Raw genomic sequence first — 19,290 nt, 5'->3', positions numbered from 1 at the left:
AACACCTTGAGACAATAGGATAAGTTCATTGTGTGATCTCCATAATAGGATTCACATTGAGTGACAATAGTTACCGTTCACCATGAGACAATAGGATTCACATACTGTTTACCATGAGACAATAGGATTCACATTGATTACCTTTCACGCTCTTTTGATAGGAAGAGTATTTCGCTTTAGCCACTCGCGAGCGCTCTCATTCACAAGCGGAGACACCTGATGAATGAAAGAGTGGTTTCACTGGTAATTTCTTATGGAAGCTTACCTTGTCCCAGACTGCAGCGTGATACTTGTTCACCCAAGAGATATCCTCGTCGGACAAGAGATGGAGGGCCATGAGTTTTGTCTGGAAGAAGAACAGAGGAGTGAGGGATTGGATGAATGTGAGTCGCATTACCTGGATTGGAACGAATGACAGGCATTCAAATCCCAGATAGGAAACTCCTCCAAAGCGGTTTGGTGTCTCCACCTCGCAAACATGAAGTAAATTCTGCACAAAGAATGACAAAAGAGAGTGTTAAGAGAAAATTTTCTGTCTCACCTCTATTCGAATTCCAAACTTGTGATCTTCGTAGTAACCAGGCTCGTTGCTGATTATCATTCCCGGTTGCAACGCAGTCATGTTTCCGAACCGAAAACTGATGCTTTGAGGACCTTCATGGACATTGAGAGCAGCGCCAACTCCATGGCCAGTTCCTATATTTCCACTGCATAGTCAAGAGAGTACTTGATTCACTGCAGGTGAGAACAAAATACCGTGACGATAGTCAAGTCCAATTCTCCACAAGGACGAACGAGCCAGAACGTCAAGTACGAAACCTGGAGTATTCTCTGGGAAAACTGCTTGATCAATCGATATGTGCCCCTAAAATACAAACAAGTCAGCTAAAAAGACAAGACATGATCCGGAGCGTACCTGTAAAACTCGCGTAAAACACTCTTTCTGGTAATCAGTAGGCACCCCAAAATGAACAGTCCTGGTTATATCTGTTGTTCCATCTGTATATTGCGCGCCACTGTCAAGCAAGAGCATGTGCTCATCATCCACTAAAGCACACGTATCACTTTCCGCCCTATAGTGAACAATGGCTCCGTTTGCACCCGATCCTGTAAGGACTGGTAAGAGCCGACAATTCTGCAATGGTAAAAAATACGAACCGCAAATCGTGTCAAAGCTAGTTTCTAGAAATCCTTCTTGTTTGGAACGAAAGCGGAAAAGTTCATCGCCAACTTCCACCTCCGTAAGCTTGGCTTTCTCAGTAACGATTTGTACTTCGAGCCAAGCCCAAAACTCAACCAGTGCTGCAGCATCTCTGCTCGGAAAGAGATCCGGTTACAATTACGAAGAAAACCACGGAACTTTTACCTCAAGTGTGCTTGTTTCATCCCTGACATCTCAGCAGCATTTTTTATGGCCTTCGGCACAGATAGCGGCGATGGTCTGTGTAATGCAGCCGGTCCATCTGATATTCCATTTTTCCCGTCGACATCCGCTTTGGCATAAAAGCTCGTACATCCTTCCGAAAATGCATTCACAATGGCCATGTTGGTTTTGGTTGGATCTAGCCACAATTTTGAGCCCGACTCAGCTAATCTAAAAAAACATTGCGTTAGCAACTCCCTAACATCAAAATGATAGCACACCTTTGAATAGTTGATAGGAGCGCGGAGTACTCTTTGACGGTCACGGAAGAGTTTTCCAGATGCATCTCAACGTCTGGCGTCACCTTTGACAAATCAGTGAAAAGAGTTGCCTTATCCATGTCAACAAGCGCGTAAGCATAAGCCACTGGAGAATGAGGGACATCGCCACCACGCTGGAACATAAAAATTCAGAAGAGAAAAGTATAGACATTCACTTACAAGATTAAACAGCCATGCAACTTCATCGAGCATGGTTATCACGATGCCAGTAGCACCAGCTGCGGAAAGTTTCTTTCTCGCATCCGAGAGCTTCCCTGCGACATCAACGCCAGCGTAAATCAAATCGTGCACTCTCAGAGGAGACTTGGGCGGACAAGGTCTCCCATCGAGCCAAATCTTATCAATCAAGTTGCGATCGACAAAAGTGAGTTGAATCTCTTTGGCTGACAAGGTTCGCCTGAGCTCCTCCGCACCTTCGTGGGTGACAAGAAACTGTTAAAGACAATAATTACATGAGAACGGAGGTTTAGAAAAGCAAAAGAAAAACCGTAGCTCAAAAAAATTGTCTCGACACCTACAGGATCAATGCCTACAGCCGAACCAGCAGAGAGATTGTCCCTGAGCCACTCACTGTATGAAGGCACGCCAACAGAGCCACCTCTCATGAGCGTCCATTCAGGTCCAAGTTGGTTCTCAGCCTACACAGAAGCAGAAAAAACAATGAGAAATCTGTGCAGGAAGAAAGCAAAAGAATGAAGTTGAATCAATTACCTGAAGATAGTATCGACCATCCGTCCAAAGCGCAGCCTTCTCCAAGGTGATCACAGCAGTTCCTGCGCTTCCCGTGAATCCTGAAATGTAAGCTCGTCGCGTGAAGCACTCGGCTATAAATTCACTCTGCATACGCAGCAGTGAGCTACTTACAAAAATGACAAGAAAAAAAAATCCTAGAGTCGTTTTTTTCATTCTCAAGGAAGACGCAAGTACCTGGTGAGCGTCCTCCGAAGGCACGATGTAAGCTTGGACACCCGATTCGCTCATCAATTTCCTCAAATCCGCCAGCTTCTTATCAGGAACAAATTCCTTGTCCTTGACATTCTTCCTCGCATTCCTGACGGACGAAGGCTCTGCCGTGATCCCGGGACCCGGATTCTTGGATCCCGAACACAATGCTGTGAGATTTCCTCTTGGAGACGGCATTGCCATGGAAATCGAAGAGGAGCGTCTGATTCCGGCGCCAATGCCCCTGCGCGCGGCAGCAGCTGCGAGAACCGAACACCTCAGCAATCGCGCGCTCCCGAGCGGCACCATCGCGGGAGGGCGAGGAGCCCTAGAGCTTAAACAAAAATTTCTTCAGCTCCATTTTTTAACCAGCTCTCAGATCTGGAGCTCGATTCCAAGGACGAAAACGATTCGGTGAAAAAGAGGGAGGTTTCGATCCTCCGACCTAATGCTCCAAATGTGGCAATTGTGCAGCCAGAATTATATTCCTGTCCTGATGAGTCCTCAGGATAATACTTTAAATTTTCCATTAAAAAAAAAGAGAAATAAGACTTTAAAAAACTGGAAAAAGTCACCACCACCTTTCAAATTTAAACAAGTCAAACTCCTGCAGTTCTCGCAGCATGGAGCTTTTCCTGTGGTCCTGGAATGCTCTGTCCTTTCCCGTGTTTCTACTCTCTTTGTGGTTCTTCTTTGACCTTCACTTCGATCCTGATTTAACCAACTGTGATCATTTTACAGATTTGGAGGAGTTTTCTGGAGCAACTTGGTTCGATCTCCCACCATCGCTGCAACAATGGTAGAGTCCAAGTTCTTCCTCCGCTGCGCTGACTGTGGCCCCTCGCGTTTGTTTGCCCCATTGCTTGGATATGTTAAAAATAGTGAAGGTGAAAAAGGCTTGCGAGCTCTTTGACATGAAGGATGCCATCTGAACTCGGCCTCGTTCGTCGCAGCACTGGGAGCCTGCCGGGACGGAGTTTCGATCGAAACCAACCCTAAACCCTAAACCCTACCTTCCACGCTGATACTTGCGTAGAGTGCGAGACACAGGTCGGCAGCAAACTCGTGGACTTGTACTTGGATGGTGTCCAGAGCTCACGAGGTATTTCGATTCGCTTCCAGAGAGGAACTTGGTAACTTGGATGTCGCTACTGGCAGGATATAGTCACGCCGGGAGAGGTTTTCCATCTCTTCGGTGGGATGATGGACGACCTGGCGGACAGTGTGACGATGCTTGTAGCCATGCCGGGCTCGTGGAGAGGGGCCGTGAGCTTCTGAAGCCGATGAGCTCCAGGTATGGAACGAGTCCTGGAGTGGAGCAAAACGAATGCATGGCCGATTTGCTGGACGCTGCGAGAGAGAAGGCGTCAACATTAACAACCTGTAATCAGAACAAAGGCCTATTAGCTCAGTGGGTCATAGCGTGGTGCTAAAAACCGCAAGTTGGAAACCTGCATGGGCCAAAACAAAAGTATAGAACACAGGTTCGAGACCTGCATGCCAAAACACGTTTGATTTATCTTATTGACTTCTTGGAATTTGAATAGAAATCATCTTATTGTGCAAAATTTACTTGGTCTTCTTTTGTAACCCTAAATATCAGTTAAGGCTTATTTTCTTGTTTTCTTACTAAATGGACATAGCATGTACGAGGTATCCATCTTTCACGGATGGCGTTGGCCAGTAGTTTGTTTTACTGTTTGGATTGACAGGCTCCCATCTTCAATCAAAGATTACAATTTGTTGACAAGAAAAGAGGAGCAAAAGAATTTACCTGTATTTTGTGATAAGCCTGTGCATGAAAATCATTTGCTCTAACTGACTTAATGCTCTTCCTGGGCATATTCTATCTCCATAGCCAAATGGAATAAATGTGCCAGTTTTAGCTGGAACCTAAAATAAAAGGTTTGGTTTAAGTATAAACATGAAAAATACCATACTTCAAATCTGGATGGATTGAATTTTGCTGCATTGGGGTAAATGCTGTCATCTAAGTGGATTGGTGGCATATAGACATGAATCATCCAATCTTTGGGCAAGGTGTAACCTGTTAACACCAACAAAGTAGACAAACAATTGGAATTAGCTTCAATCATATGTAATAAAACCTTTGTAGCTGATATCCTTGGTGATTTTACGTGTCACCACCCCCGCAACATTAGAAAGCCTCAGACTTTCATGGACAGCCTGCAAAACCACTCCAATTAAATCTAACATAAAATTGGAGCTTAGTCCACAACCCTTAGAGTGGCTGGCATCTGTTTTGTGTCGTCCCAAGTTAAGCTATACTTGGTGGATCTTTTACCAAGAAGGATTCTCCTTTGCTCCTCCTAGAAATCAAAATAGATTTTTAAAAAATCATAATAATAATAATAACAATAATAATAACCTCCACTTCCTTGAAAGCTTGTGGGTTCTCATTCAAGTGTTTGATCAGCCACACGAGAGCGAGAGCTGTGGTGTGGTGGCCTCCGAACAGCATTGTCATGAGATTGTCTTCCACTTGTTGATTCGAGAGGAATCCAACCTTGTCATCTTTGTGCGTAATAAACTCGTCCAGCGCATCTTTGTGCGTTTCACCGTTGGCAGCTAGTTCGGCCCTTCTCTCATTGATGAGCCCATCCAAGAATCTGTGCAGCCTTGCCCTGGCCTGCTCAATTACAACAATAGATCCAGATTTAAAAAGATTAAAAAAAACCATGCAAAAACCTGTAACGCTTTGCGATAAGGTGAGAAGGGTAAGTCGATTGGAAACTGGAGCACCCCATTCTCTATCGTTTGGATGTCTCGCATGAGATCGATCATCTCCGGAGTGGAGGGCAGGAGTTTCTGGCACACTAATCCAATCACCGTGCAATAGCTAAACTGGCAAGAGTATAAAACCAGATCAAACGATCAAGCGACACAAAGACGTGATGAAAACCTTGACAGTTTCTTCCATAACCGACACCGTCTTTTTCGACCCCCACGACTCGAGAGTCTCCTGAGCCAAGATATCAATCATTTGGACGTGGCACTTGAGGGTCTCTGGAACCATCATCCCCAGAATGATTCTCCGGTAGAGCGCATGCTCACTCCCGATGACCTCGTTTACAGATTTTGGCCCAAGCAATCGGGCAAACAAACCTGAGGGGCCACAGTCAGCGCAGCTGAGGAAGAACTTGGCCGACTCTACCGTTGTTGCAACGATGGTGGGAGATCCAAGCAAGTTACTCCAGAAAACTCCTCCACAGTTAGTTAAAGCAAGATCGAAGTGAAAGTCACAGAAGAACCGTTTGCGTCGAGTGCTGAGGAAGTCCAGAGGGGATCCCCAAAAGAGAGAGAGAGATTCTCCGACAAGAGGCAAGCCATGGCTTCCTGGCGGGAGCTTGATCGTGGAAGATTTGTAGAACTTTCGGGAGATTAGCCACAAAGAGAGCAGAAACACAAGAAAGTACAGAGCATTCCAGGACTGCAGGAAAAGCTTCATGCTGCGAGAAGGAACGAAGCACTCACTGCACAAGTTTGAGATTAGCCTCTCAAATATATCCTGTACAAACAAGGCTTCAGTTGGCTTCTTTTGAAAGGTGGTTGTGAGAGTCTTATTTCTGTTTTTTTTGTTTATGGAAAATTTATGCGCTAACAGCCATTAATGTTCAAGGTAAGCTTCCATAAAAAATTTACTAGTCAATTGTCACATTTGGAAAAATAGTCTGTTGTGAGTTTTTAAAATCTTATTTCTCTATCTTTTTTTTAATGGAAAATTTAAAGTAGGACTCAGTCTTTGTGCTAACAGCCATTAATGTTCATGATGTACAAGTTAGGCTTCCATAAAAAATTTACTAGTCAATTGTCACAGAAATAGTCCCATTAGGTCCTGATAACATGATGTTTATCCAATTGTTCTCAATTGTCAATTTACTAGTCAATTGTTCTCGTCCTTGGAATCAAGCTCCAGACACAGGACTAGCACACCTTTTCCAGGGCGTGGTGAACACTCAAAAAGCTTTTCATTGCATCTTGACCACCACCACCACTGCAGAAGTGCAAATGAGTCTGGTTTGCCAATCAAGAGCTTTGCTGGAACACCCTGAATGCAGAGAATAGGCAGGATCAAGGGCCTGGCGGCTGGAGAAGAAGGCAAGGAACTCGATGGGAAGCTAGTCAAAGTTTTGGAGAATATAATGACACTAGAGGTGGGTGGGGTTTGCAAGTTCGAGAACTCACCTTGGGCTTGTTCTCTCTTGTAGAAGAATAGGGACTGCAAACTCTCTGATGGTTCTGGCTGCGTTGAAGGTTGGCTTTGGCTCCAGCTCTGCCGCTCGATGGCATCCACAAACCCAAATGAAGATGTCTCAAATTTCCATAGCACACAAAAATCTAGATTGTTGTGGTTGGGGGCCAAATTAGCAACTGCTGGCCCAACACTGAACACAGATCTCCATAAGAAGAAGCGCAATTGCTGCAATTGCCACTGATCTAACAAGCAAGTGTTAGCTAGATTGTGGCAGGATATCTAGGGCGAGCTAAAAAGAACAGGCATGGGGGCAGGGCACACTGGTGACATGTGTTAGATGCCTATGTTGCCTCACTCGAAGCCAATGAGCACCAGAGCTGTGGTGGTCTCCCACCAGCCAAAGTTAACATATGTGTTGTATGGTCATTATAATTCTTTGAATGCATGAACTGTGATGATTGCATGAATTTGTATTAGTTTTATTAACATTTTCAAGGTTTATATTTGTATGAGCTTCATCAGCATGTGTTATGTTTGTATTAGCATCATTAAGATCTAAAGTAATTTTTACATTAGCATGTTCAAGGTCTAGATTAGTTTCTTCAAAGGTTGTTATGAGTATGGATATATGTGCTAGTGTCAATAGTTGGAGGCAATTAGTGATATATACCTCTTAATACTTCGCAAAACCAAAACATATTTGCTAGAGAGGAAATTCTATTTGATAAATGAAATAACCTATCTAGTGCAAATTTAAACTTAGAGCAAGAAGTAGATGCGAGTGGTGCATCAATCTAAAAGAAAATCAAAGCACTTATCTTAAAATTTTCAGAGATTCTAAGTAAAAGCCAGAACTCGCATTCTTACACCAAAAAAATAAAAATCAAAGACTACATAATGAAAGCACAATCTGTATATGCCTTAAGTTGTAAACAAAAGAGAAGTTGCACCAACACTAATCTAACAACAAACAAAACCTGGACACAAGACTGGCACACCTTTTCCAGGGCATGGTGAGCACTCAAAAAGCTTTCTATTGCATTTTAACCATCACCACCATTGTAGAAGTGCAAATGAGCTCGATTTGCCAATCAAGAGCTTCATGCTTGTCTCCTAGAACACCCTGAATGTAGAGAACGGGCAAGAACATTTGCTTTCAAGGGCCTGGCGGCTGGAGAAGAAGGCAAGGAACTCGATGGGAAGCTAGTTAAAGTTTTGGAGAATACAATGACACTAGAGGTGAGCTTGTTCTCTCTTGCAAAAGAATAGGGACTGCAAACTCTCTGATGGTTCTTGCTGTGTTGAAGGCTGGGTCTGGCTCCAGCTTTGCCACTCAATGGCATCCACAAACCCAAATGAAGATGTCTCAAATTTCCACATCACACAAAAATCTAAATTGTTGTGGTTGGGGGCCAAATTAGCAGTTGCTGGCCCAATGTTGAACATGGATCTCTGCAGGAAGAAGTGCAATTGCTGCGATTGCCACTGATCCGGCAAGCCACCATTAGCTCGATTGCAGAAGGGCATCTAGGGCAAGCTAAAAAGAACAGGCACAGGGCAGGACACTACTAGTGACACATGTCAGATGTCTATCTTGCCTTGCTCGGAGCCAATGCACACTAGAGCTGTGGTGTTCTCCCACTGGCCAGGGATAACAGTAGAAAAATTTCTTGCACAATCATGGCTACCAACCCTGGCCCGGGCCTGGGATCCAACGGCTGGCGGGCCTCCACTTTATATGTATAGATGGAGAAATATTAGGTCGGAGGATGTTTATCGAATTATTTTCGTCCTTGGAATCGAGAGCTGGTTAAAAAATGGAGCTGAAGAAAATTTTGTTCAAGCTCTAGGGCTCCTCGCCCTCCCGCGATGGTGCTGCTCGGGAGCGCGCGATTGCTGAGGTGTATTTGGATTTCCAATCGCCCGGGCCGCCAGTCAGCTGCTGCAGCGCGCAGGGGCATTGGTGCCGCAATCAGACGCTCCTCTTCGATTTCCATGGCAATGCCGTCTCGAAGACGAAATCTCACAGCATTGTGTTCGGGACCCAGGAATCCGGGGCCCGGGATCACGGCAGAGCCTTCGTCCGTCAGGAATGCGAGGAAGAATGTCAAAGACGAGGAATTTGTTCCTGATAAGAAGCTGGCGGATTTGAGGAAATTGATGAGTGACTCGGGTGTCCAAGCTTACATCGTGCCTTCGGAGGACGCTCACCAGGTACTTGCGTCTTCCTTGAGAAAGAGAATCAAGGAGTCTAGAATTTTTTTTTCTTATTTCCTCTTTTCTTTTCTGTAAGTAGCTCACTGCTGCGTATGCAGAGTGAATTTATAGCCGAGTGCTTCACGCGACGGGCTTACATTTCAGGATTCACGGGAAGCGCAGAAACTTCTGTGATCACCTTGGAGAAGGCTGCGCTTTGGACGGATGGTCGATACTATCTTCAGGTAATTGATTCAACTTCATTCTTTCTCCTCTTTCTCCTCTTGTCGTGTTCTTTTCGTGAGCATTTTTCTGACCAAAGTTATGTTTGTTTTTTTCTTTTGCCGGTCATTGCATGATTGGTGGCATCTTTGCGCCTCGACTTACATGTTGATGTAGGAAAACTCAAGGTGATGAGATGGTAACTTGGATTGGAAAATACTTTCTGAATGGATGCTTCTTAACTTTTAGGTCAGATACCAGTTTGGGAAAACTCTCAGTGATTAACAATTGTCCTGACTCAACCAGGATGATCTATCCATTGTTGATCACTGGTGTATTGATGGAAGGCAAGGTAAGGCTTGAGTTTCTAAAGAGAAAAGCCAGTGGCTAAGCATTTGAGGGCAGTCTGAGAATGCGGACTTGATCCGGCCCATATTCAACGATGCCTATGGTAAAGAGCAGGCCAACGTTTGGATGGGGCGATGGAAGTTCGCGGAGATGTATAAGTTTGGCAACGGGCAGCAGTGGCTCCTTTCACAGCTCAAGATCATTCTTTCCAGGTACCTAGGTGAGCTAAGAAAGACTTTGCTTGATTCGATACCACCACCGTGCTCACACTCTCTTTTGCCAGTCTGAGGTACTATGCATGATTGCGTGATTGATTGAATTGCTGAACTGCTTCCTTTTTATGAAGGTCTTCTTCCAGAGGAGCGACTGGTTATGTCGGCAGCGCAGCCGCTGCCTATTCAGCAGATTGCCCAGGTTTTTCTTGTAGTACCTTTCGACTCTCATATTCCATGGAGGAGAGTCTGACCTTGGGCAACAGAGACCGAGACTGGGCAAGAGAAAGGAACCTTTCCAGGTATGAGGTTACCTTGGCCCTCTACAGCCGATTTCTCAGCTTCCACGGGGCGCTTTAGTTTACAAATCGTTCAGCAGCTTTACATGTCGCCATGGTTATGGATGGTGTTTGAGGAGCTCTCAAGCAGATGTTCCGGAACTCGTTCACTATAGAGGTGGATGTTTATCGAGAATTGAGGGCATGCCCCAGCTTGCCTAAGATGGTCGGTAATGGCTTTTTCCTTGGGAGAGAGTGCCAGAAACAGGTCGAAAGCTGCCTAGCACACCTGCTGGCCTGTCCCCAGAGGCTTGATAAGCCCCTCTTCATGTCCGACAACGCAAACAGAAAGATCATCGCCACTGCTATACCGACAAGAGTTGGAAATATCACTGGCATCGCCGCAAGGGCCGTTGCATGGAAGTTGACACCATACAGCTGAAGAAGTGGTCGTGGTGTAGCGGTGATATCCTCGAATTCCAAGATTGCTGCTTGCAAACTTGGATCTCTGGCCTCATGTACAAACAGCAGGGGCTGCTGGTGTGAAGCGGGCTCTCCATACTGCGCAGGTGCAAGGCAAACTTTTGATCCTGTTGCTGTTGGCGTGAGTTGAGCTTTTGATCCTGTTGCTGCTGGCGTGAGGAGAGCTTTTACTGCTGTTGAGCAAGTTCTCCACATCGTTGCTGCAACTCCACAAACACTAAAACAAGCAAGGACAGGAAAACCATTGTTGCATAGGGATTTAAACTTCCTCATGCCTTAATGTTAATTATTACCATAGCCATCCGAAAATTTGTCTTAGCATTGACATATTCATAGTGTTTCTATCATGTTACTCATTTACTGTTTGATTTCCACCCAAGCCCTCTCTTATATTTTCTCTCCCACAATTGATATATAAATGACAAAACTTTGGGGTTATTGTTAATCTTTATTAATTAATCACATTTAATATAGAATAAAGGGAAATCTGATTTTAACTTGACACATGCACACTTTTTAACCCTTTGACATCATGCTAGCACCTCTTACTTCAAAACATCTTAAATAAACTACTACACTTGTGTCTTTGGATTTTCACCTCCCTTTTATTTTGTTAGTTTTATGGTAGGAATAACTTAATTCTCTCTTCCACACTTCCTCTTATATTTAACACCCCACTCTCTATGCTCACTCTTTGTTCTAGATAATGAACCAAAAAATATAGAGCAAAACTTTATAAACACCAAAACAAATGAGTATGGAGAAAATATTGATGCTTAGGGATTTGAGCTTTTACATACTCTAGTGTTAATTGTCATCACTGCTATTTGAAAATTTTTCCTCCTTGACACTGGGTTAAAGGGATTATTATTAATTTTATTAATTATTCACACTTAATCTAAAACAAAAAGAAACTCATGATCTTGGGCGTCAGAAAGCAAGATCTCCATGACACTGCTGCTGCTGAGTGAGCTCTCCATGTTGTTGTTGCTGCTGCTGCTGGCATCGTAAAGCAAGCTCTCCAAGACGTTGCTGCTGCTGAGCGAACTCTCCATGACGCTGCTGCTGTGGAGCAAGCTCTCCATGTTGTTGCTGCTGGCTAGCATCATTGCGATACCAAACCCACAGCGAGTTTGATAGTGTCGTTTCTCCCTCCTGCACCGCTTCTTTTCGAGCGTTTTCAGTCTTGGACTTCCCACCATCCTGACCAGGCAACATGTAAATCATTTTCTCTTGGAGAGATGATTTGCAACAAGGTGTTAACCCATTGCTCGTGTTCACATTAAAGCTCCGGGGGAGCCATCGCCACACCAATGGTGTTGGAGCTGCTGGCGGTGCCGGCGTCCATAACAAACCACCTTGTCTTGCTTCTGCCTCATTCAGAGCTGCTTGAAACTCCTTGCTAGACTTGTAAGGTGCTCTCGTTGGATCTGGAACCCACATGCAAGTGGAATTATTAAAGACTTCACTGCTGTTAGTGCTTTTGGCCTCGTTGTTACTTGGAAGCCCCTGGAACCTTTGCTCAAGCTGTGGAAGGCTACCTGGAACTCATCCTCGCCATCCTCGCTATTCTTGTGGGAAAGCCTCGTGACTAAGGAGGAGGTGCATTTCCACAGCTCCTGCTCCACCCGTACTGGACTCTGCACATACGAGCACGTAAATTCTCATACTTCACTGCTAAGAAACAAAGAACAAACTCACCTCCTCATCGTAACGTTGCTCCTTGATCTCTATCTCTTCCTTAGCCACCTGGAGGTTTGCTGCCGCCGTTGGCACCTTAAGGCCATGCCACCGCTGCTGGCCTTGTTGCGGCCGGTCTTCCAAAGCCCGTGCTCCACCAAGGGTGTGGCCACTAGATCAGAGCTATGGACAACGCTTGCTGGACGAGCGTGAAGGATGATCTTCAAGCCTGCCGGTGTGAGAACCGGTGGAGCAACGTGCTCCGACTCGCTCTTCATGCTCTTCGCTGAGCTACTCTGCAAACACACAAAAAGGAAAAAGTTCTTAGAGGAAACAGAGAAAAATGAAACTGCAGATACCTAGGACGATTTTTAAGCCTCTCGCGCTTTGACTAAACCTCATTATTTGAGATGTTAAGAAATTTAACTGTAAAACCGCATAATTCTGGATTGACCACATAAAATAATCTCTCGAACCAAAACATTTCATTTTGTGTATATACAATGGCAGTCTACGATGTTGTCTTGCTTCCTTTTGTGCCTCTTGAGTGCTCATGCAGCCATAAGTTTGCTTGTACAATATGGTTCTACCACGGTTGGGAATGGCAGTTTCATCCCTTTGAGCAGCACCAATTCACCCCCCACGGTTGACATTGAAGGATTTTGTGGAAATGGTAATCCTTGTCTCTTCTTGGTGGTAATGGCAGATCAAAAAGCACTAGCGACTGCGTTCTTGAATTACCCCTACGTCAACCTTTGGATTGCAAACATTCCAGCAGGCAGCTCTGGTTAGAACCACACTTGCAATTTCATGCTCGTGCTGCAGAGGAATCCCTTGGTGAAGCCCATGGACAACTGCATCCAGCAGTACCATTGTGGAAGCCCTCTCCAGACCGTTTCCTTCACCACCTCCTCCACTAATCTTAGGTCGAGAATGAAAAGATAATTACTTTTTCTTTTGAAGGCTTTGAAAATCAAATCACTCCATAGCTTGTGTCATTCATGATATCTATTCTGACCAGCACTTAAAAAAAGGCTCGGCTGCCATAGAAAACCCGGTGGTTCTTGCCATGATCACCACTGTCCTGGTGGGACTTGCTCTTCTTGGCGTTTGGAGTGGAGGTATCCTTGCGATCCAGATCGAGCGGGAGCTGCATCTTGGCCAGCGCCTCCGTGAACTGCTGCATGCTCTTCATGTACATGTCCACGAACTGCTGCTGCATGTCCGGAGAGTCGCTGCTGATCGATGACGACGACGCCTCCTGGCTGGTTCCACGGCACGGCGGCTGCGCTTTGCAGCTCTCCCCCGATCCATGATGATCGCTTGGAGGCCCAGAGCTCACACCGCTGCTGTCGCTCGACTGATCATGATCGTCGGAGCAAGTGGTGCCCACTTCGCTGCTCGAAGGCGAGGTGTTCTTCTCAGCTGCTCGGTGGTATTGGTGATGGTGACTGCTCGTTAAGTTCCCGGAATCATGATCCTTGCTCGAGCTTTTCGCCTCGAACAGGAGCGAGGGCCCCGTGACGATCCCACTGCTCTTGTGCGACGAGGAAGATATCTCCAGGTAGCTCGACACCAGCTGCTGATCCTCGGACGCGGCTTGCAAGTCCGGGAACTCGATCCTCTCAAACTCGCCGCCATCACCCTGCCAAGGTGGCGACTCCGACCCGGACGAAGAACTCGCGTGGCCATCCTCGAACACCTTGATGAACCCGTGCTTTTTTTTCTTCACCCCGACCACCGGACCTGGCGAGCATTGATCGGCAGGCGAGGCGTGATCATCCGATGCGAGAGCTCCCTCCCGAAACGCTAAAGTGAGGCGGACGATCCCGGCCGGGGAGTGGAAGAGCTCGGTGGAGGAGAGACCGTATGCTTCCGGCTGGTCTTGGCCTTTGGAAGCCAAGCTGGAGAGAGGAACGAGCGCGAAGCCCAGGAGCTGGTCCTCGAGGTAGCTGTGAGCTCGGCTGCTCATCCACATCTCGCATTTGAGCACCGAGTTTGGGCGCGTCACGGGCAGCTGGAAGCTCTCGTTGAAGACGGGGTTCTTGCCGGCCTTGGCGATCACTTGCGTGCAAACGGGCTCGGCCTTGCCGTGCGTGAAGGAGAACTTCGCGAAAACGTCCTGCTTGTCGTAGATACAAATGTTGTGGATCCCCTGCGCGTCGTGGACGCGCACCTCCAGGATCCCGCCCTGGAAGGAGCTCTGCTGCTCGTCGTGATCATCGCCCAGGGCGCTGCTGCTGTAGCTGGGAAGAGCCGCGATCATCGTAGCCCTGGAGTTTCCAGAAAGAATCACAAAGAGAAGCACAATGATCGCCAGCAAGATTTACCTTTGCTCGAAGTTCCTGGAAGCGCGATCGAGCACCGCATTGGTACCCGCATAGAACAATCCGAGAATTTATATGATGGTGGAAATGGAATGTCGAGTGTATCCAGTGTGATTTTCATCCAATGGGCCATACACTCTTTGCTTCGATCTCACGCCAGGCGCCGCCCCACCAGGGAGAAAACGTAGAAACAAAGCGATCACTGTTGACCAAGAGTGTACTAATTGACTAGAGTTGACTTTCGTGATCTTACATGTTCTTCCAAGAAACCGAGCTATTCCTCTGAATCTAGTTGTCCCCTGGTAAAGGAGCCAGCTCGTTGCGAGCGAATCTCTCCTCGTCGAAGTAGCTGCCTCTCACTACTCTCCCACCAAAGAAGCGGCCATCCAAATCCGCGAGAGCTTTACTAGCCTGGTCCGCCCGCTCAAACTGGACGAAGATCCGGACTGCCTCGGTTGGAGCGTAGTCATGCTCGGTGATCTCGAAGATCAGCACGCTTGTCACCACGCCAAACTTGCTACACTCGGACGCAACCTCTTCCTCGAGCTCGGCATCCACTTCTCCGGGACCAACCTGGAAAAAAAAGGAGAGAAAAACCACCTTGAATACATGAAACTTGGAAAGTTCTAGACATACCATGTTGCGGAGTAGAACAACACGAGTAGCCACTGGCCTTTGTTGCTGCTGCTGATTTTGTTGTTTCTTGAGCTCACCCGCATTGACGATCACTCCAGCGCGTTTATCAGTCTTTCGAGCCATCAGAGGAGTGGTGATTCCCTGCTCTTGTTTGCCCAAGCCTTGGCCTTCTCTCCATCCCATTCTCGCCATCATCCTCTGAGCAGCGCTCATTCCTCCGCTGTTATTCCCGTTGCCACCACCCTGGCTTTGTTGCTGCTTGCCACCATGGTGGCCCTCCACTTGAGACGAAGATGGTGGTGGTATGTCCGATGGCCCGGCAGCCGAGAAGGAGGAAGAGCTCCCCCGACCACCTCCGGCACTTAGCATGGCTCTTCTCTTCCAAGCCTCTTCACCGCTTATATGCACGTCTTCCTTGTGCTGCCTCTCAAGCTCCTTCTGCCTTGCCACCTCTCGCTCCCTCTCTTTTTCTTCCTCTTCCTCCCTCCGCCGCTCCATATCTCGCTTCAGCTCCTTCTCCATCTTCTTCCGCTTGCGATCGCGGCAGTACTCCTCGTAATCGTTGGGCCGAGCCGGATCATACTCGTCGATGATACAAACGGGCACCGCCACTGGTGGCGTTGGAGTAACCGCGACCGCCGCCGCTACTACTGCTGGCGTCGCCGCCACCGCCACTGGTTTCACAGCAGCCACAACCGGCGGTTGCCTGGGAGGAGGCGGCGCCTTGGCGGAGGACTGGTTGCGCAAGACGGAGGGAGGAGCAGCGAAAATACCTGCCTTTCGAAGCGCCGCTGGCGGGGTCATGAGCTTGCCATTGTGCTTCTTGGCTGAATCTTCGCTCGCTGCTGCTGCTGCTGCTGCTGCTCGAGCGTCGGCATCGGCCTGCGCGGCTGCCGCCGCTGCAGCAGCCGCGGCCGCAGCCGCGGCGGCAAATGCTGTCGCTGAGGATCCCGAGGACGCCGAAGCCGATGAGGATTGGGACGGGGGAGGAAGATCGCCATAGAGCCCTCCCAGCATCCTTGAAGAGCCCTAATTTCCCCTAAAAGAACAGAATATCCTCCAATTTAAATACTACGAGTTAATGACACTTAAAATGCTAACCATTTAAACAAAGAAAAGAATCTGGGCCGTCCTTTTTTCGCACCATTTTTACTAGAAAAAGGGCATAATTCAATGTTGTGTTCCTCTTAAGGGGAAAATGTAGCTCTTCTTTCTTGGTTTGCAGCTTATTACAATGCATAGTGTGCTCCTAAAGCAATCTGGAGGCATCTTTACTAATAGCTTTGGCCTTCAAATGTATAGAAATGTTAGTGGCATTTGCCAAAGCAACAGATTGGAAGGCTTGCTTTTTCATGCAACGACAGCTCATCCAAACTCTTGGAGGCCACTTCTCCACCTAAAGACCACCAGAGCCTTGGAGGATGAGAAGCAAAGAGGTTCTTACCTCTATTGCAATAGTTACCCGCCCTTGGCATCTTGTGCTTGGTATATGACTTTGGCTTTCGATGGAGTAGCACGACTTGGGACTATTCATTTAGACTTTGGTGGGCTACTTCTCTACTTGGAGTCTGCTTGAGGGTTTTTAGTTCACATTGTCTAGATGGGGTATTTATTTTTAGTTAAAGAAAAGAAAAAGGCTTTCAAAAATTTATACACTAGTTTATATTTGTAGCAAGTTTTAACAATGGCCTTTTTGGTTCTTTATTAATAACATTTGTTATAAGAGTTGAGAGCATGATATATGCTGCTATATAAGTATACTTCATTGTTGATGTCTGAGACTTACTCATAGGATTTTGGCTTGTTTATAGCCAAATATGGGAGTTTATGAGACTTAAATGTTAAAGAGAGCTTAGTATGAGTTAGTCATTTAAGTGGAGTATATTATTATCACTTTCACATTGTTAATGTATGGCTACAGTAGAGGCCTTTTAAGATTTGGCTTGTGAAGACTCATTGATTCTTCATTACATTGTGGGTAGACCAAAATGCTCGAGAGCAGGTTACCATCTATATCTTATTGACCACAACGTCAAGGCGGAGAACATCATTCATGTGCAGAACCAGGACCAGTTCGTGCTCAAACATGCGTATACTGAATACGATCATGATTTTGGCGAAGTTCCAGATGCAGTCAGCCTTGTCCTCACCCTACATGGCTGGGTGGAATGGTGCAGGTCGTAACCGTGCGGCTCCTATCGAGTGAGCCCTGTGCTGGCTAGCTTTGCCAACTATGCTTCACGCTACCTCCCTCCACGCCTTAACCCGATTATCACCATCGGCTGCGGCACGCCGGTGCTGCTGGTTTGCCACCTCCAGAGCTAAGTATACATCATGGATCATGCTATAGTGCTGCCTCCCAGTAGTTTCCACTTTCAAAAGCTATAGTAGGTTACAATCTCACTTGAGTTTCAAAGTTTGGTACGGCGTTGAACATTATCTTCCAGTGGCACTAATTTGACACGTGGATGGCTTTCTTGGCATCGATCCACGTGGCATTGTCAATGAGGAATCCATTTTCTGCCGCGCGCCTCTCCCAGATCGGTGTCCGAGGCCAAGATCCCACCTGGAGCCGCTACCGCAAGCACGCGCCCAATCCAATCCGGGCAGTCGAGTGGCATCATCACCGTCAGCAAGCGCAGACGTGGAGGATTTCTACGGCAATGGGGAGCTTGCTCATGGAGATCTAGATTTGAGCTCGATACATGCCCTGTTCGCGATCGAGTCATGGCGTTTCTGGCGAGCAGGGGGATTGAGCTGCTGCCCCTAGGAGGAGCCTCCGCCACCACCTGCAAACAAGAGAAAGTAATGGTGATGCCTGCGCGATGCAATGCCGGAGTTTCTGGCGATGTTTTGCGAGGAGATCGTCTACTGCAAACATCACTACACTAGGACGAGAGTTTGCTCGCGTGGAAGAGCATCGTTATTCTTGTGATGCACGCAAACAAAAAAAACCTTTTTTTAAACTTGCTCGTACGCTTCGTCCAGCCAGCAAGATCATCTTCAATCCAAACTCTCCAACTTAGTAAGCCACCCTGGAAGTTTTCGATCCAGCTAGTCCTCCCGATACTCGTGTGAACGGTGGAAGAACATGGATGAACAGAAGCAGCGAGACAAGCGAGAGGAGGAAAAAGAAATACAGAAAATATAACCTAGCGTTCCACACTACTATACCGTCCCGTACTGGTTCCTCACAAGTCTCACTCAACTCTAGTCCTCCAGAGTTGTGCCGAATAGAGAAGTTTGAGAGAGAGAGATCACACTCATGAAGTGGTCATCCAAGTGTCATATGTTGCATCTGTCCTTCCCATCGCACGTTACTCTTTGATGGCCCTGTTTCGTAGGTCCCATTCATTCTCTCCAACTATCCTTTCTGGACACAGGATTGGACGACCCTCCTTAGTCTCCATTTTTGGTGGAGGAATTCCTTGAGGAGCTAGTCCGTGGTGCATCTTCAGATCGGCAACGTTGATCCTTTCTCTTCTTTTTTTGTCATGCCTTCCACTCAGGCAAAGAAGCAAATGGTCCAAAGTAGCACATGTGGAGTTTCAACTTGGATGTTGCTTGCTTCCCCAAGGTGTAATGTTCTGGATTAAACTTCACGTAGATGTGGTCTTCTATTTGGAATTCCCTGTCCGAGCGCCTCTAGTCTGCATCCTACTTCATCACGGCCCAAGCAGACTCCAGCCTCTGATTTGCTAGTTCCTGGACCTGTTTAATAGACCAAATGTGCCATGTTGTGGTTTATGTTCGGTGTGGTGAGCTGAAATGCTGTGCTGAAACTGAGAGCCATCCCCAAGATGTCAAGGAGTCTTTTCCAAAACATACTGACGAACTTTGCATCTCAGTCCGAAATGATTTCTGCTAGAACTCCATGAAATCTAACATCATCCTTCCAAAAAAGTTCCACCACCTGCTTAGCTGTTGCTTTGGCTGTCTGCGGAATGAAGCGGGCGACCTTCGTGAGCCTGTCAACAACTGCGAAGATAGTATCAAAGGTCCGAGATCTCGGGAGTCCCACAATGAAATCAGAGATGAATGGGGTT

At 46.9% G+C, this 19,290-nt stretch overlaps 4 protein-coding genes across 4 annotated transcripts; 1 reads left to right on the top strand and 3 right to left on the bottom strand.

The window, feature by feature from the left end:
- Nucleotides 1–6: 6 nt before the first annotated feature.
- LOC9633988 (probable Xaa-Pro aminopeptidase P) lies at nucleotides 7–2,974 on the bottom strand. Its single transcript, XM_024670445.1, has 13 exons — nucleotides 2,632–2,974; nucleotides 2,416–2,541; nucleotides 2,223–2,342; nucleotides 1,864–2,136; nucleotides 1,645–1,817; nucleotides 1,367–1,594; nucleotides 1,159–1,313; nucleotides 917–1,107; nucleotides 757–865; nucleotides 542–696; nucleotides 398–490; nucleotides 266–346; nucleotides 7–216 (listed from the first exon to the last, which is right to left on the bottom strand). The coding sequence occupies exons 1-13, from the start codon at nucleotides 2,953–2,955 to the stop codon at nucleotides 145–147; spliced, it is 2,100 nt and encodes a 699-aa protein (XP_024526213.1). The 5' UTR covers nucleotides 2,956–2,974; the 3' UTR covers nucleotides 7–144.
- Nucleotides 2,975–8,673: 5,699 nt separating this feature from the next.
- LOC9633987 lies at nucleotides 8,674–10,898 on the top strand. Its single transcript, XM_024670892.1, has 7 exons — nucleotides 8,674–9,076; nucleotides 9,178–9,303; nucleotides 9,458–9,468; nucleotides 9,530–9,632; nucleotides 9,686–9,840; nucleotides 9,912–9,917; nucleotides 9,975–10,898. The coding sequence occupies exons 1-7, from the start codon at nucleotides 8,732–8,734 to the stop codon at nucleotides 10,198–10,200; spliced, it is 972 nt and encodes a 323-aa protein (XP_024526660.1). The 5' UTR covers nucleotides 8,674–8,731; the 3' UTR covers nucleotides 10,201–10,898.
- Nucleotides 10,899–13,241: 2,343 nt separating this feature from the next.
- On the bottom strand, nucleotides 13,242–14,746 carry LOC9633986. The gene is made up of 2 exons (XM_024670716.1): nucleotides 14,612–14,746; nucleotides 13,242–14,554 (listed from the first exon to the last, which is right to left on the bottom strand). The coding sequence occupies exon 2, from the start codon at nucleotides 14,545–14,547 to the stop codon at nucleotides 13,306–13,308; it is 1,242 nt and encodes a 413-aa protein (XP_024526484.1). The 5' UTR covers nucleotides 14,548–14,554; nucleotides 14,612–14,746; the 3' UTR covers nucleotides 13,242–13,305.
- An 80-nt stretch (nucleotides 14,747–14,826) lies between these two features.
- On the bottom strand, nucleotides 14,827–16,261 carry LOC9633985 (DNA-damage-repair/toleration protein DRT111, chloroplastic). The gene is made up of 2 exons (XM_024670715.1): nucleotides 15,245–16,261; nucleotides 14,827–15,181 (listed from the first exon to the last, which is right to left on the bottom strand). The coding sequence occupies exons 1-2, from the start codon at nucleotides 16,259–16,261 to the stop codon at nucleotides 14,897–14,899; spliced, it is 1,302 nt and encodes a 433-aa protein (XP_024526483.1). The 3' UTR covers nucleotides 14,827–14,896.
- Between the last annotated feature and the right edge of the window lie 3,029 nt (nucleotides 16,262–19,290).

This window comes from Selaginella moellendorffii, unplaced genomic scaffold (assembly GCF_000143415.4).
Source record: "Selaginella moellendorffii unplaced genomic scaffold, v1.0 SELMOscaffold_6, whole genome shotgun sequence".
Taxonomy (NCBI): domain Eukaryota; kingdom Viridiplantae; phylum Streptophyta; class Lycopodiopsida; order Selaginellales; family Selaginellaceae; genus Selaginella; species Selaginella moellendorffii.
This window is presented reverse-complemented; position numbering and strand designations above follow the sequence as displayed.

Coding starts and splice junctions, on each gene's coding strand:
- LOC9633988 (XM_024670445.1), bottom strand. CDS start 2,955: ATGGTGCCGCTCGGGAGCGCGCGATTGCTGAGGTGTTCGGTTCTCGCA. Junction 2,343..2,415: donor ATGGTCGATACTATCTTCAG/GTAATTGATTCA, acceptor GCTTCTGTGTAG/GCTGAGAACCAACTTGGACC. Junction 1,818..1,863: donor TTGCATGGCTGTTTAATCTT/GTAAGTGAATGT, acceptor TTTATGTTCCAG/CGTGGTGGCGATGTCCCTCA.
- LOC9633986 (XM_024670716.1), bottom strand. CDS start 14,547: ATGATCGCGGCTCTTCCCAGCTACAGCAGCAGCGCCCTGGGCGATGAT.
- LOC9633985 (XM_024670715.1), bottom strand. CDS start 16,261: ATGCTGGGAGGGCTCTATGGCGATCTTCCTCCCCCGTCCCAATCCTCA. Junction 15,182..15,244: donor TTGTTCTACTCCGCAACATG/GTATGTCTAGAA, acceptor TTTTTTTTCCAG/GTTGGTCCCGGAGAAGTGGA.
- LOC9633987 (XM_024670892.1), top strand. CDS start 8,732: ATGGTGCTGCTCGGGAGCGCGCGATTGCTGAGGTGTATTTGGATTTCC. Junction 9,077..9,177: donor CTTCGGAGGACGCTCACCAG/GTACTTGCGTCT, acceptor CTGCGTATGCAG/AGTGAATTTATAGCCGAGTG. Junction 9,633..9,685: donor GTGTATTGATGGAAGGCAAG/GTAAGGCTTGAG, acceptor ATTTGAGGGCAG/TCTGAGAATGCGGACTTGAT.